Below are 17954 nucleotides of genomic sequence, written 5' to 3'. Positions count from 1 at the left end.
TTTCGGTGAACTCTTCCAAATGTAGGCCTAAATACACATACATGTCAGAAAATTGGCAACATATTCTCGATGTTTCTTCCTTCAAATCTACAAAATATATCTAAAATGTGCCTATTATGTGCATATCCACATGGCTTATTGGTTGTCTATTAAAGCTGTACACTCACCTGTTCTGCAGAAGGAAATGCAATGGTAAAGATTGCCTATACTGAGATTCATGTTTTGTCGGGTGAACCAATGACGCACTGGAGGAGGCTATCCAGTTGGCTGGATAACTATTCCATATGGATTTGTCAAATAATGATACTGCCACTAATTCATGTTGATTAAAAATAAATAAACAAGTTTAGATATTTAATGCGTTTTTAACGTAATTCTTGTCCTACACACCTCTCCAATTGCCACAATCACTTTCTGTCGGGCGCATTTTGTCTGCTGTGCAGCGCCTCCCCAACTGGTTGTTGGTCACTTTGACAAATTCCTGGACGTGAGCAGATCAGTTTAAGCGACTCTTGATTGTAACCGTAACGCAGTGAATATTTCACAAGTTGATCAATCTACTACCACCGTCAAACGTATTTTTATTTTTTAACACATTTGGCAACAGTGAGTTGAAAACAATGGTCGTCTCGGGGTCAGTTTGGTGTTGGGCTCTTTTGACTTGCATTTTAATCTCTTTTTACAATATGTTGACGGCATACGCTGAAATAAGTTGGCCAGCGAGTTCCACGACGACGAACGTTTGGTTTAACCGTATGGATAAATTGCCTCTGGAGCTGCGCGCAAACCTAAAATCCGCATGGGTCAAAGTCCCAAAGTATATCGACAAGGAATCCACATTTTCCAGAGATTTTAGAATGGAAACAATTGATGGAAAATCCGTAGTTCCAAAAGGTGAGGAGAAATTGCCAAAGGACTTGGACGGAGTTATTGGGAAAGTGCTACCAGACGCTGTATCTACTGTCAGAGATAAAAAGGCGCCTAACCGTTCCAAGAATTTTACTGCTGACAGCAAAAAGTCTGACAGTTCCTTTGAAGTTAAAGACGGTACATTTGCTTCAAGTAACCGTACGAGGACAAAGCGAAGCACATCATTTGGCGAATATTCGGACAGGAGTCAAATTGGAGGTCCTGGTGACGCATTTTCAGCCGAGAAGCTTGTGGAGCCTTTACAAGGCGTTTACAGTTCGAGGACAGAATACCGACGAACTGGGGAGGACGCAAGAACTAGCCCGAGGCAAAGTGAGCCGCTTCTGGTTACCTCCACTTTCCCTCTGTCCGGAGACTCTGCGCACAACCAGGCAATGGGGCACTGGGTTGGAGAAAACAGCAGCGTGAGTTAAAATTAAAGTTAATAATGTACAAATGGTGTGCATCTCTGAAGACGATGTTTAACTCAACATTTTAATCTTTTACTCAATGTATCACCTGCAGTATATTTCAAAAGCCAAGCGTTCAAGTTGCGCATCATTACGCACAGCTTTTTCACCCCGCGCGAAATAATGCATGGTTTTATTGTCAATTAAGCATTTCTCTGAATCATTTAAAGACATGATATTATTCATGTATAATATGTCTGTCTCGTGATTGAGGTTACTTTGCTTTATGGCTAATTCATTATTAGTGCACAGGGGCAGACAGTGACCTGTGAAACATTGTCCTCCTCCTTTTCTCTTTTCAGCAGCTCATGTCTAAGATAAAATACAACATTGTAAAACTCTGCTGGTGATAGAACTTTCCACTATAATTGGGCCTCTGTTGCCTCCCTGTTGTGCCCGTATATCTGCATCTTCTCGTCTGTCTGTCTGTCTGTCTGTCTGTCTGTCTGTCTGTCTGTCTGTCTGTCTGTCTGTCTGTCTGTCTGTCTGTCTGTCTGTCTGTCTGTCTGTCTGTCTGTCTGTCTGTCTGTCTGTCTGTCTGTCTGTCTGTCTGTCTGTCTGTCTGTCTGTCTGTCTGTCTGTCTGTCTGTCTGTCTGTCTGTCTGTCTGTCTGTCTGTCTGTCTGTCTGTCTGTCTGTCTGTCTGTCTGTCTGTCTGTCTGTCTGTCTGTCTGTCTGTCTGTCTGTCTGTCTGTCTGTCTGTCTGTCTGTCTGTCTGTCTGTCTGTCTGTCTGTCTGTCTGTCTGTCTGTCTGTCTGTGCTTCTCCTTGTTCTCCTCTGTTGTCACTCTGTCTGTCTTTGCTTCACCTTGTACTCTGTCTGTCACTCCTAAGTGTTAATGGCTATTACATATAGAGCCAACGTATTAAGAAACTGGCAGTACATCTGTGTCTCTCTGTTTTCTTCCTATCTCCACTGCACTCACCTCTGAGCTGTCTCTGCTAAGCCTAGCATCCTTTCTCACATCACTGGTACCAGAAGACCACTGCCTGTACTGGGCCCAGCAACAGCCTGGTTGTGAATTAATAAACATATTTATTAGATAAAGACGAACAATCACTGAATAAATGCCTAATAGATGACCATTGGCCCATAATACCTTATGAAAGCACCCCCCCCTCCCATGCTCATTACTATTACATATATAATACAGAGCCAAACTATCAATAAACTGGCAGGACATCTGGGTCAGAGTGAGTGTTTCTCTCTCTGTTCTCCCTACCTCCACTACACATGACTGCTGCAGCAGCTGAGATGTCTGTGCTGTAAGCCTAGCATCACTGGGACCAGAAGAGCAGGGGACAACACTGCCCGTGTGGTGCCCAGGAACATCCTGGGGTAACACTTTATTTTAAGGTCCATATTAAACCATTTATAAGGCATTATAAGGCATTTGCAAACCGTTTGCTCATCACTCATTGACCATTACTCCCACATTTGTAAATGTTAGTAAGCTAGTTATTCACACATGTGTATATATATATATATTTCCTTAAACATCCTGTGTTTTGTGCTTGTTCTTTTACCAAGTACTGCAGGAATGTCTACCAATGGCATGCGCAGCTCTTTTGGGGAGAAATTACACTTGTCACTCAAAACAGTGTAAATAGCACTCACTTTAGATTAGGGGCTGCAAAAATATTTGACTAATTATTAGTCAATTGTATACTCATGTGGTAGTAATACTTAATAAATTATGAACACACAGTTTATAAATCCTCATAAATGATTTATTCTGGACCCTTAAAATAAAGTGTTACCCATCCTAGTTGTGAATGAATAAACACAAATATTAGCCAAAGAACAAAATCACAGAATGAATACCTTATAGATCACCATTGGCTCATTTAGTACCTTATAACAGTATAAATTCATATTTCAAATTCCCCCCTGTTCCCCCCTGTCTACTTTGCTAAGTGTTTAAATTTTAGGCTACATATCATTTAATAGAAGAAAACAGAGTGAGAGTGAGGAGAGAGAGAGAGAGAGAGAGAGAGAGAGAGAGAGAGAGAGAGAGAGAGAGAGAGAGAGAGAGAGAGAGAGAGAGAGAGAGAGAGAGAGAGAGAGAGAGAGAGAGAGAGAGAGAGAGAGAGAGAGAGAGAGAGAGAGAGAGAGAGAGAGATCCTTAATGCTTTGGCTGCAGCCAATGGCTACATTAAGGACCTGGCTGTCTCTCTCCCTCCCTCTTTATCTGTTTTATTATATTGAATTCAATACAAAACCTTCTGTGTTTGTGAGTGATGCCGAGTGATGCCGGAACTAGTTTATGTGGATGCGGATAGATTCCCCGTGTATATGCGTATCTTTCTACAAAGAAGTGACAGGCCTTTCAGCGAATGAAATCGGCGGTAAAATATGCAAGGACTTTCCAGCCTCCAGTGGCGGTGGCTATGCTCTGTGATTCAACAACAGAGTCACTTGTTACTACAGCTCCTAAACTATGACCCACTCGATGGCTGAAGAGACTGAGATTTAGAAGCAAATCAACTTTAATAGAACAATTAAAAAACACAGATTGTCCCCGAATTGACCTTTAACGGAGGATTATTGAGCAATTATTGTGCATTAATTCAGTGTTTCATTGTAATACATCATGACTGATATTTAATAAAAAGCAGTAGCACTGTATGTAATGTCTTATACAGTAGATGGCTATTGGGTTATGTGTTATAAAAGCAAGTCTAATGATTTTTTAGGTTATTGCAAGTTAGTGCCTGTCATATTTGTTCCCTGAATCCCCCCATTCTCTAATTAGGCCTAAGTGTTAATTAGCCTACTATTTCATACAATATTCAGCCAAAATGTTAACTGATAGCACTAGGCTTAATCTGTGTCAGTGTCTATGTGTCCTTCTCTGTTTTCTCCCTACCTTGACTGCACTGTAGCAGCAGCTGATCGGTTGGCGCTAAGCATAGCATCATTTCTCATCACAGACAGAGTCACACCACTTGGACCTGCAGAACCAGAACCTTTAGAAAATAAGTTTAGTTCACACATCCGTCTCAAGATACTTTTTTTGGTCTCTAATTTTTTTCGGCGCCACATTTCTGTTTTATGCGATCCATGATCTGGAATGCCTGATGACAGAAAGCCAGATCGGGTCTCTTTGCTAATGTACATTTTTGCATGGCCTTAGCTCAACCAATCAGAAAACCAGAAGGGCCCATCTTGTTAGGGGGGGGGGGCAGCCATTGCCCACTGATCAGGCAAATGCTCAAATATATTATTATGCAACAGAAATATTGACAATTTTTTAAATAAAAAAATCTTAACAGGCCGATGGGCCGCCGGCTGTGCACCTTTTTTTTGTTGTCAATTTTGAACAACCCACCCAACACAAAGATGGTTCGGCGCTTCCGGAATTTGCCAGTATTTCCAAATGGCCAATCTGACCGTGTTAGTGCGTAATTATAGGAGAGGGGTTAGAATCAGCAAATGTGAGCGTACCTGTTGGAGTGGACTAAATGGGTAGGCTTTTTGTAGGTGTTGTCTGTGAAGTATTGGTATTTCCATGAAAAAGGAATGAAGAAAATGTGTTACAAGCATACAGTGAAATATTACTCCTTACAACTAAAGCTCAGAATGAGCACTGTGCCTCCAAACCAGAGACAAATTAATCAGTTTTTGGCGCTGATATGACTATTCTATCTCATTCCATTATAGGGAAAAACATATTCATAATAGATTAAATACTCTTATAAACGACAATCTGCACAGACAACAAACAATCATTTTGTGCAAAAAAAATCCAAGTTACACAGGCCCACTGGGCTAAAAATTAAGCAGCCCGTCAGGCATTTGCCCAAAATGCCAAATGACCAGCTTTATACAATGTATTTAATGCCTCCTTTGTCCATGGCATTTGGCCCACTGTTGTAATTTCAAAATTAGTCCAAGTGTCAACATCAGTAAGGTATGGCAATAGTAGGAGAAATAGGTGTGGTCTAATCTACACTGAGTGTATAAAACATGAATAACACCTGCTCTTTCCATGACAGACTGACCAGGTGAATCCAGGTGAAAGCTAAGATCCGTTATTGATGTCACTTGTTAAATCCACTTCAATCAGTGTAGATGAAGGGGAGGAGACAGTTTAAAATAATGATTTTTAAGCCATGAGACAATTGAGACATGAATTGTGTACTGTATGTGTGCCATTCAGAGGGTGAATGGGCAAGACAGAATATTTAAGTGCCATTGAATGGGATATGGTAGTAGGTGCCTGGTGCACCTGGTTGTGTCAAGAACTGCAACACTGCTGGGTTTTTCATGCTCAATAGTTTCCCATGTGTATCAAGAATGGTCTACCACCCAAAGGACACCCTGCCAACTTGACACAACTGTGGGAAGTTGGAGTCAACATGGGCCAGCATCCCTGTGGAACATTTTTGACACCTTGTAAAGTCCATGCCCCAACGAATTGAGGCTGTTCTGAGGGCAAAAGGGGGTGCAACTCAAAATTAGGAAGTTGTTCTTAAAACCAGTTAAATGTAACTAAATGTAATTAAAAATGTCATCTACATAGTACCCCAAAGTAATTATTTATCTTGAGAAGGCCATAAACAATAATTAGTAATGCTGCATACTCCAAGAAAGGTTAAAATTTCACCTTTCTGGTACATTTTTTGGGGGTGTAGTCACTTTGGAGGACACACGCTCAAATACACAGTAAAAATATGATACAAATATGAAATATTTTATATGATGTATTTCCTATTCATTACAACTGTATGATTAAGGCCTGAAATTACTTATATGCTTTCTAAATATATCACCTTTCTTATAACTGGAAAATACATATTTGTATGTTTAGTGTTAGAGAAAATGTGCATATTTGTTAAAGATCTCTCTTGATGAAAACGTCTGCCCCTATCGCAGTGAACGTCTCACATAGCTGTAGCTTAGCTTCCTGAACTCGTTGGGAACTCGCCTTTCATCACATATTAATATTCTCCCTCTATGACAAACAAAAAGTGTTTTATGTTTAAAATATATGAATTATCTTAAATTACTGGCTATAAATCTATGAATGTGCTACTGCGACAAAACCACTCTCTCCTGCTGCAATACTTTGCTAGTGGGCTACCAAGTAGTGCAGCAGTCTAAGGTACTGCATCTCAGTGCTAGAGGCGTCACTACAGACCCTGGTTCGATTCCAGGCTGTATCACAACCGGCCGTGATTGGGAGTCCCATAGGGCAGCTCACAATTGGCACAGCGTTGTCCGGGTTAGGGTTTGACTGGAGTAGGCCATCATTGTAAATAAGAATTTGTTCTTAACTGACTTGCCTAGTTAAATAAAGGTTAAATAGAGCACGTGAGTAGTGTTCAGCCAGGAGTTGATGGACAGTCGGAAGAGCTAATGAAATGGTAGTGTCAGGATTTGGCCAGGGTTGTTCTGGTTTTTGGTCACTAGATGCCCCCATTGTGCCTTTTGACCTTTTGTTTTCCCTTGATCCCCATTATTATTTGCACCTGTGCCTCGTTTCCCCTGATTGTATTTAAACCCTTTGTTTTCCTCTGTTCTTTGCTCTGTGTTTGTATGTTAGCACCCAGCCCTAGTACTCTGTGAACTCTTGTTGTTCCCGGTGGACTCTCTTGTGGAATTCTGTTTTTTGTTCTTGTTTGTTTGTTTTTGAGTATCTTTTGAGGCTTTTTGTGCTTTACCTTCCACCTTGTGGATTTACCTTTTTGTCTTGGAGGATTACCTTTGTTCTTGTGGAATTCCTTTTGAGGTTGTGGAGTTACATGTTTTCCTGAAGAACTTCACTTTTTACTTCATTAAATACACCGTCTCAAGTACTGCTGTGTCTGCCTCATCTTCTGGGTTCTGCCGACTATTCGTGGCTCAGTTGGTTAAGTGACTGTTTCTCACTCTGGAGACCCGGGTTCGTAACTGGGTCCTGACAGGTAGAAGGGACATCCCAGGTTCAAGTGGTGTCAGATTTCACATCCCGCTTCACACAGGCCAAATATACATACACCTGTGTCTGTGAGAATCAGGGCTATCGCTCAATGCAATTTAGATATATGACGATTTATAAGCAAAGATGCTGGTCAGAACCGGTACCAGAACCATACAGGTTCCCAAAACGGGACATCACATCTAAGATGTTTTGATGTTTTTTTTATTAACTGTGTGGTTTGAGCCCTTAATGCTGATTGGCTGAAGGATGTGGTATATCAGTATACCACGGGTATGACAAAGCATTCATTTTTACTGCTCTAATTACATTGGTAACCAGTTTATAATAGCATTTAGGCACCTTGGGGGTTTGTGGTATAAGGCCAATATACTACAGTTAATGGCGTTGCGTCTTGCCTAAGAACAGCTCTTAGCGATGGTATATTGGACATATACTACACCCCCTCGTGCATTATTTCTTAAGTCTACTCAGTGTATAATAGGTTACCGCAGTATGTAAGTGTGGCAGTCATTGACACTGTAGTCCAAACTGTTTAGGGGTCTATTGGAACGTTTCACTTTCTGTAGTCTCTGTGTAGCAGATGTAGTACAGTGAACTACACCTTGCCTGGGTAACTTTGCCAGAGAGCTGAAGACTCAGTGGGCTACCGTGGTATTGAGGCGCACATACAACCGGGGGTTGGATACCTCATTGATTACATTATACACCACCGTGGAAGGCTGTAATGAAGACCATGTTACTCTGTGAATGTTCCCCCACAATGTCTTCATGACATAGTATTATACGTTTGTGGGGCTGATGACAGACTGCTTTGCGGTTATTGAATAGTGTTAGTGTAATTATTCCTGTCAGTACAGTGTAACAAATATTGTTATTACTCACTCATTGTTACACTGCACTTGCCATGTGTTTAGGGTAAGAGTTAAGATTAGAGTTAGGGTAAGGACAAGGGTAAGGATTACAGTTGTAAGTGCAGTGTAACAATTTGTAATTACAATAGTTTTTACACTGTACTTACAGGAATACTTATACAGTAATAAGGGCACTTAGAGTGTTAGCCTTCCACTCCTATAACTATATTTGTACTCCTCCAAATGACACTTCTATTTGCTTTTATCATGAATGATTTGTGTGAAGGGACCATAATGCAGAACATCACTGTGGGGCCTCAGCACTTCCACAGCACTCAGATTCATTTGGCTTCACAAAGTGCATTTGAAGTCAATGCTGCACTTCTGTTGCACGCAGACACACACACACACACACACACACACACACACACACACACACACACACACACACACACACACACACACACACACACACACACACACACACACACACACACACACACACACACACACACACACACACACACACACACACACACACACACACTCATTATGTTATGGACTTAATCAGAGATGAAGCAGGCGGTGAATCAAATTTGACAAGCTTGCATGTAAGGAATTATGAATAACTGTCACGGCATAGTAATATTGAGGAGTATAGCCTAATTTGTTGTTATTGTTTATCTATTTATTTTCATTGGCAGGAGATATTATGATGTTCCCCATCTTTTTTTCACTCAAATCTCACCTTCAGTTAAATCATGATCCTTTCAACATAAAATTGCAGAGGTTTTGACATTATATAGTCTCAAAATGCAACTGTTTGAAGGTACAGGTACTGTATTTACCAAATTATTCTACTGACACCTTATGGATGCCAGAATCTACAGAACCTTGTTAACTAAAATATAATGTTGTCATGTGGCATCCCTTACAATGGTGCATGAGCCACACACGGGCACCTGCCTGAAGCAAAACAGATAATGCTATCATGTTCTAAGCTGAGCGAGGTCGTGAAACACTACTCAGCCGATGTCTCGTAGTGCCATTCATACATCCATTATTTCTCAGGTGCTTGGAATGCAAGGGACTTATTATGGAGTAAGGAATCCTCATACACTTTGACGTTTTAAACATAGCATGGCTGTGTGGATTGGGGATAATGGAGTGTTGGCCTACAGCAAGCATTTAAAGACTAATGTTGTTCGCCAAGCTCAATCAATGCATAAGGGCTTTCACCAGAGTTATGCTTGGATGAAATTGGTACTTCACAGAATAACTTGTCATCACTCACAAAGACAAACAATCAATTCAATCCATATTTGTGATTAGGAAAGACCAAGGTCTTTCTATAGCTAAGCAATATATTTTTTGTTTGTCATTTGCTACTGTGTTTTTTTGTAGATGTCCTTTTGCAGATGTCCTTTTGATTACAATCAAGATGGTGGGCTTTTAGCTAACTAAATGTAACCAATCAATATTTCACTGCAGGTGTTTGATGAAAATTATTTCTTATGAATATATGAATACATTAATCCCTATTCATGAGAGCAAAACTTGTCACATATTGTTCTCTCATAGGTGTTTATCTCCGTGATTGCACAACTTGCTTTCACAGTCTGTTATTGATGTGTGTCTGATTATTAGGTTACCACAAAATTCAAATCTCTGAAAAGTTTGAGGGGTGCCTCAAAACAGCAACAGTAATCAGAGTGAGCATCACCAAATGTGTTCAGCTAATGAAAATACAGCTTTTCTAAATGACTTATTGTCTGCCTCTCTTTTTATGCTATTCCAATCCGAGAAGGCAATGTACCAGTTTTAACAATGAATCAACTTGAGATGTATTTCAGTGGCCTCTGAATTGCCTGTGCTTGCCAGTGCAGTGAAATGGGTTGCAATCTGGAGAGAACAACAGAGGCACAGTCACAGTCTTTCTTCTCCTGCTACCTGCCAGCTTTGTGCTGTTTGACAAGTCTTTCTCAGTGGCACTGCAGATCCAACTAGTGTGTTGTGCATCAGGGGCCCAATTAAATGAATGTGTTTGCCACGATGTCTAGACCAGGGCTCTCCTACCCTGTTCCCGCAGAACTATCATCCAGTAGGCTTTCATTGCAACCCTAATCTAGCACACCAGATGCTAATTATTAGCTGGTTGATAAGTTGGACCAGGTTAGTTACAACTGCGGCTAGAGTGAAAACCTACAGGAGGGTAGCTCTCCCGTAGTGGAGGCTGCTAAGGGGAGGATGGTTCAAAATAATGGCTGGAATGGAGTGAAAGAAATGGTATCAAACGCATTCCATTCACTCCATTCTGGCCATTATTTTGAGTTGTCCTCCCCTCAGCAGCCTCCTCTGCTCTCCATGAACAAGGTTGGACACCCCTGGTCTAGACCTATGAGCCATATGTTTTTCAATCTTTTGATGCATTCAGACCCCTCCCTACCTCATCTTTTAAGGAATCAGGTCACGACTGGCCTCTCTCACGATCAAGTCTGTTTTTCTTTAGTGGAGATGTTGATGGCTATAGAGTAAAATGTAGTTTGAGGAAAATGCGGTGGTGTTTAAAACCTCGCCATTAGCTGGTGTACGTTAATGGATTGATTTAATTGTTAATGAATTAACCTATTACAGTGAAACAAGGCTATGCCTGCTGGGAAAGCTAATATATGTGAAATCAGGATATTTAGGCACCATACACCAGATAGTCTTTCAGACCTTTTCAACATTTACCAACTTGGATATTTAAAACTAATAAAGAAACAAATCAACATTTATTACCAGGAATGAATATACAAGTAACGGTGATTAAACACACACCATGGTGGCCCAATGGACTCTTTTTCTAGTGGAGTATGCTACTGGAGGTGAGTAAACACACACCACGGTGGCCCAGTGGACTCTTTTTACTAGTGGAGTATGCTAATGGAGTTGAGTAAACACACACCTCGGTGGCCCAGTGGACTCTTTTTACTAGTGGAGTATGCTAGTGGAGGTGAGTAAACACACACCTCGGTGGCACAGTGGACTCTTTTTACTAGTGGAGTATGCTAGTGGAGGTTAGTAAACACACACCACGGTGGCCCAGTGGACTCTTTTTACTAGTGGAGTATGCTAGTGGAGGTGAGTAAACACACACCTCGGTGGCCCAGTGGACTCTTTTTCCTAGTGGAGTATGCTAGTGGAGGTTAGTAAACACACACCACGGTGGCCCAGTGGACTCTTTTTACTAGTGAGGTATGCTAGTGGAGGTGAGTAAACACACACCTCGGTGGCCCAGTGGACTCTTTTTACTAGTGGAGTATGCTAGTGGAGGTGAGTAAACACACACCACGGTGGCCCAGTGGACTCTTTTTACTAGTGGAGTATGCTAGTGGAGGTGAGTAAACACACACCACGGTGGCCCAGTGGACTCTTTTTACTAGTGGAGTATGCTAATGGAGTTGAGGAAACACACACCTCGGTGGCCCAGTGGACTCTTTTTACTAGTGGAGTATGCTACTGGAGGTTGGTAAACACACACCTCAGTGGCCCAGTGGACTCTTTTTACTAGTGGAGTATGCTACTGGAGGTTGGTAAACACACACCTCTTTTTTTACTAGTGGAGTATGCTACTGGAGGTTGGTAAACACACACCTCAGTGGCCCAGTGGACTCTTTTTACTAGTGGAGTATGCTAGTGGAGGTTGGTAAACACACACCTCAGTGGCCCAGTGGACTATTTTTACTAGTGGAGTATGCTAGTGGAGGTGAGTAAACACACACCACGGTGGCCCAGTGGACTCTTTTTTTTCTAGTGGAGTATGCTAGTGAAGGTTGGTAAACACACACCTCAGTGGCCCAGTGGACTCTTTTTACTAGTGGAGTATGCTAGTGGAGGTGAGTAAACACACACCTCGGTGGCCCAGTGGACTCTTTTTACTAGTGGAGTATGCTACTGGAGGTGAGTAAACACAAACCACGGTGGCCCAGTGGACTGTTTTTTCTAGTGGAGTATGCTAGTGGAGGTTGGTAAACACACACCTCGGTGGCCCAGTGGACTGTTTTTACTAGTGGAGTATGCTAGTGGAGGTGAGTAAACACAAACCACGGTGGCCCAGTGGACTGTTTTTTCTAGTGGAGTATGCTAGTGGAGGTTCGTAAACACACACCTCGGTGGCCCAGTGGACTCTTTTTACTAGTGGAGTATGCTAGTGGAGGTGAGTAAACACACACCACGGTGGCCCAGTGGACTGTTTTTACTAGTGGAGTATGCTAGTGGAGGTTAGTAAACACACACCACGGTGGCCCAGTGGACTCTTTTTACTAATGGAGTATGCTACTGGAGGTGAGTAAACACAAACCACGGTGGCCCAGTACACTGTTTTTTCTAGTGGAGTATGCTAGTGGAGGTTGGTAAACACACACCTCGGTGGCCCAGTGGACTCTTTTTACTAGTGGAGTATGCTAGTGGAGGTGAGTAAACACACACCACGGTGGCCCAGTGGACTGTTTTTACTAGTGGAGTATGCTAGTGGAGGTTAGTAAACACACACCACGGTGGCCCAGTGGACTGTTTTTACTAGTGGAGTATGCTAGTGGAGGTGAGTAAACACACACCACGGTGGCCCAGTGGACTGTTTTTACTAGTGGAGTATGCTAGTGGAGGTTAGTAAACACACACCACGGTGGCCCAGTGGACTCTTTTTACTAGTGGAGTATGCTAGTGGAGGTGAGTAAACACACACCTCGGTGGCCCAGTGGACTCTTTTTACTAGTGGAGTATGCTAGTGGAGGTGAGTAAACACACACCTCGGTGGCCCAGTGGACTCTTTTTACTAGTGGAGTATGCTACTGGAGGTGAGTAAACACACACCTCGGTGGCCCAATGGACTCTTTTTACTAGTGGAGTATGCTAGTGGAGGTGAGTAAACACACACCTCGGTGGCCCAGTGGACTCTTTTTACTAGTGGAGTATGCTACTGGAGGTTGGTAAACACACACCTCAGTGGCCCAGTGGACTCTTTTTACTAGTGGAGTATGCTACTGGAGGTTGGTAAACACACACCTCAGTGGCCCAGTGGACTCTTTTTACTAGTGGAGTATGCTAGTGGAGGTGAGTAAACACACACCACGGTGGCCCAGTGGACTCTTTTTTCTAGTGGAGTATGCTAGTGGAGGTTGGTAAACACACACCTCGGTGGCCCAGTGGACTCTTTTTACTAGTGGAGTATGCTAGTGGAGGTGAGTAAACACACACCACGGTGGCCCAGTGGACTGTTTTTACTAGTGGAGTATGCTAGTGGAGGTTAGTAAACACACACCACGGTGGCCCAGTGGACTCTTTTTACTTGTGGAGTATGCTAGTGGAGGTGAGTAAACACACACCACGGTGGCCCAGTGGACTCTTTTTACTAGTGAAGTATGCTAGTGGAGGTGAGTAAACACACACCACGGTGGCCCAGTGGACTCTTTTTACTAGTGGAGTATGCTAGTGGAGGTGAGTAAACACACACCACGGTGGCCCAGTGGACTCTTTTTACTAGTGGAGTATGCTAGTGGAGGTGAGTAAACACACACCACGGTGGCCCAGTGGACTCTTTTTACTAGTGGAGTATGCTAGTGGAGGTGAGTAAACACACACCTCGGTGGCCCAATGGACTCTTTTTACTAGTGGAGTATGCTAGTGGAGGTGAGTAAACACACACCACGGTGGCCCAGTGGACTCTTTTTACTAGTGGAGTATGCTAGTGGAGGTGAGTAAACACACCACGGTGGCCCAGTGGACTGTTTTTTCTAGTGGAGTATGCTAGTGGAGGTTGGTAAACACACACCTCGGTGGCCCAGTGGACTCTTTTTACTAGTGGAGTATGCTAGTGGAGGTTAGTAAACACACACCATGGTGGCCCAGTGGACTCTTTTTACTAGTGGAGTATGCTAGTGGAGGTGAGTAAACACACACCACGGTGGCCTAGTGGACTCTTTTTACTAGTGGAGTATGCTAGTGGAGGTTAGTAAACACACACCACGGTGGCCCAATGGACTCTTTTTACTAGTGGAGTATGCTAGTGGAGGTGAGTAAACACACACCTCGGTGGCCCAATGGACTCTTTTTACTAGTGGAGTATGCTAGTGGAGGTTAGTAAACACACACCATGGTGGCCCAGTGGACTCTTTTTACTAGTGGAGTATGCTAGTGGAGGTGAGTAAACACACACCACGGTGGCCTAGTGGACTCTTTTTACTAGTGGAGTATGCTAGTGGAGGTGAGTAAACACACACCTCGGTGGCCCAGTGGACTATTTTTACTAGTGGAGTATGCTAGTGGAGGTGAGTAAACACACACCTCGGTGGCCCAGTGGACTCTTTTTACTAGTGGAGTATGCTAGTGGAGGTGAGTAAACACACACCTCGGTGGCCCAGTGGACTCTTTTTACTAGTGGAGTATGCTATTGGAGGTGAGTAAACACACACCTCGGTGGCCCAGTGGACTCTTATAACTAGTGGAGTATGCTAGTGGAGGTGAGTAAACACACCCCTCGGTGGCCCAGTGGACTCTTTTTACTAGTGGAGTATGCTAGTGGAGGTTAGTAAACACACACCATGGTGGCCCAGTGGACTCTTTTTACTAGTGGAGTATGCTAGTGGAGGTGAGTAAACACACACCACGGTGGCCCAGTGGACTCTTTTTACTAGTGGAGTATGCTAGTGGAGGTGAGTAAACACACACCTCGGTGGCCCAGTGGACTCTTTTTACTAGTGGAGTATGCTAGTGGAGGTTAGTAAACACACACCACGGTGGCCCAATGGACTCTTTTTACTAGTGGAGTATGCTAGTGGAGGTGAGTAAACACACACCTCGGTGGCCCAATGGACTCTTTTTACTAGTGGAGTATGCTAGTGGAGGTGAGTAAACACACACCACGGTGGCCCAGTGGACTCTTTTTACTAGTGGAGTATGCTAGTGGAGGTGAGTAAACACACACCACGGTGGCCCAGTGGACTCTTTTTACTAGTGGAGTATGCTAGTGGAGGTGAGTAAACACACACCACGGTGGCCCAGTGGACTCTTTTTACTAGTGGAGTATGCTAGTGGAGGTGAGTAAACACACACCTCGGTGGCCCAATGGACTCTTTTTACTAGTGGAGTATGCTAGTGGAGGTGAGTAAACACACACCACGGTGGCCCAGTGGACTCTTTTTACTAGTGGAGTATGCTAGTGGAGGTGAGTAAACACACACCACGGTGGCCCAGTGGACTCTTTTTACTAGTGGAGTATGCTAGTGGAGGTGAGTAAACACACACCACGGTGGCCCAGTGGACTCTTTTTTCACCTAAGATATGGCTTATTTATTTGTTATGATATGCAAAATCCTGTACATATTCATGAGTATGCAGATTAGCAGTACACTAGCTCCTATCACGTTGAACTTTTCAGGGAACTTGAAAGGTAACTTACATGTGGTATTGCTTCTGAAGTGGATTTTTTACCAAGTATATTACAAAGAACCTGATAGTTGACTGGTATTAACTGGGTGTCCCTGGAAGTTAATTTAAATTGTATGTTTGGCCCCTCAGGATACTCTTGAGTCCAACAAAAATGTGTCTGCAGTCTTCTATCACAGTGTTCCACATTTCTCATACAAAATGCCCTTTTTAAGATGAATGATCATATCGCTCCCCTACCTATCCCATTAGAATGAAGTGATATTTGAGGGATGCAATCTTCTTACAGTACGATCCAGTGGGAGAGAGAAGGATAAACTAAGTATGATTGGAGGCATGTAGTTGGAAAGCATGACAAGTCCTATATGATCCTTAGGGAGGGAGAATGTCTAGGACCTGGATCTATCACTCATATTATTTCTAGTTTTAATGAAATAGCAGGAAACAGGCTGTCCTCTCTACCTCTGTTACAGAAGTAGGATCATAATTTGAACCAGTTTACTACAGCATAATTGTTTTTATTATTTTGTGGATTATAATTAATGGTCATTTTTGTGACGGTTGATAAATTCTTAGTAAGACTAAATCAAGTCTGAAATTGCAAAGTGGAAATGACAAACTTCTGAAACCTTTTAAAATCTCAAATACACACCAATGTTTAGTTATCCTGCAACAGGATGCTCAAATTAAGATCCTGTATCTGCAAATGAAATACCCTGGTATTTACTGGTGCAGTCCATGCTTGACTGCTGCTTGGCCAACTCTAGCTACATGAGTTACTCTTGACTTAACCTCATCCCCAGGATAATTGCTCTTGCACATACCAGTTCAACAGATAGAGAGCCAGCTGGTGGGCGAGAATACTATTGACCAGCATTTCTTCAATCAATCATTATGCCCCTGATTAGGTGTGTTAGCGCTGGGCTGGAACTAATACCTGGGCATCCTATAGATCTCCAGGACCAGGATGTTTCTCCATTAGCACTGAATGTAGTGATTCAAACCGTTTTCAAGGAAAGCGTCTGTCATAAAAACGCAAATCCAAGTTAAGAGCCGACTGTAATCGGCCAATATGGAAATGTTCTGTTCTGTTTTTGATGATGTGAAGTGTTGTAAGATGTAAAAAATCAGTGTATAGGCTGGGGTATTCTGTGAGACCAAGTACTAATCTCAATTTGCCCTCTGCAGCTTTGCCTCATCCAAGCAAAGAGAACACTTTGAATTTCAGAGTTTCTGTCCTTGGCTGGAAACCAATAGTGATCTAGTAGCACAGAGAATTGATTTTGTCAGAAGTGTGCTTGTCCGTATGTATGTGTGTGTGTGATAGAGAGGGAGAGAGAGAGAGAGAGATGTGTCCAGCTGGTATCACAATGTATATCAAAATTAAATTATGGCTAGAACACCTCTGTTGCCATGGAGTCTGTCCATTCAAGCAATCTCTAAAGAATCTAAATCTCTGCAAACAGCTCTTTTCTTTGGTATACCTTTTATGTCTCTGTCTGCTTTCACGTTCCACAAAACATACAGAATTGGAATTCATGGTTCCATAACAAAACCAGGCACTTGGATAAGCCAATTAAAACAAAACAAAAAAACAAGAATAGAATGTTAAGATAAAGGAATGACTGATCTCCACAGAGAGTGGGAGCCAATCTGAAAATGATTGGTTGACTTTCCTGGGGCAAAGTTCTCCCCACATCAATAAAACATAAACATGAATAAATGCACTGCTTTCGGCCTTTCCTGGGTCCTTACTTAATTTCATGTATGCAAGTGAGTGATGATATGCATTGAAATGTGTATTTACCTAGAAGGCTCAAAATAATTTTAGTTGCCATTATTGTTTGTTTTGTTTTGGATATTTACATAAATGCAATAATGCATCATAAAAACTCTTGAATTTGGCATGTGCCTTTTGCGACATCAATAGTCAAGCATTGCAGATACAGTATGTTAGAGGTTCATTGCTGCTCGGTCCCTGGTGGCTGCAGTATTTGCATGTATAGTAGTTGTTCTCGATTGACATGAACTGCAGTTGCGCTGCCTACCAATAATGAGAGAGACGTAGGAACATTTTGTCTCCAATGATGTACCCGCGATGAATCCACTTAGCGACAATTTCTCCTTCTAGTTATCTGCCTGGGCAGCATGCTGCCCTGCGGTGGATTGCTGTTGACCCAATTCTATGGGTCAGTATATTTAACAGTCATGAACCCAATGGGGAGAAACAACAGATATGTGGAAAATTCTCTCACAATTTAGACAGCATTGACTAAATGGATGCTTAGCCTGAACCCAAATCTTGGCCTGACACTTGTGTGAGGGTCAATTACACCCAAATCAACAGATCATCTCACATGGATGTGTATGATTT

General features: G+C 42.6%; 1 protein-coding gene across 1 annotated transcript in view; it reads left to right on the top strand.

The window, feature by feature from the left end:
• Nucleotides 1-484: 484 nt before the first annotated feature.
• The window catches only part of LOC124040759 (VPS10 domain-containing receptor SorCS3-like), a 60398-nt gene continuing 42928 nt past the window's right edge, over nucleotides 485-17954 (top strand). Inside the window, exon 1 of the mRNA XM_046357848.1 lies at nucleotides 485-1334. Coding sequence (XP_046213804.1) covers nucleotides 621-1334 — 714 coding nt within the window. The 5' untranslated portion in view covers nucleotides 485-620. The remainder of the gene's footprint in view (nucleotides 1335-17954) is intronic.

The sequence above is a fragment of the Oncorhynchus gorbuscha genome, linkage group LG08 (assembly GCF_021184085.1).
Source record: "Oncorhynchus gorbuscha isolate QuinsamMale2020 ecotype Even-year linkage group LG08, OgorEven_v1.0, whole genome shotgun sequence".
Classification (NCBI taxonomy): domain Eukaryota; kingdom Metazoa; phylum Chordata; class Actinopteri; order Salmoniformes; family Salmonidae; genus Oncorhynchus; species Oncorhynchus gorbuscha.
The sequence above is the reverse complement of the archived record's forward strand: the minus strand, read 5'-3'. Positions and strand labels throughout refer to the sequence as shown.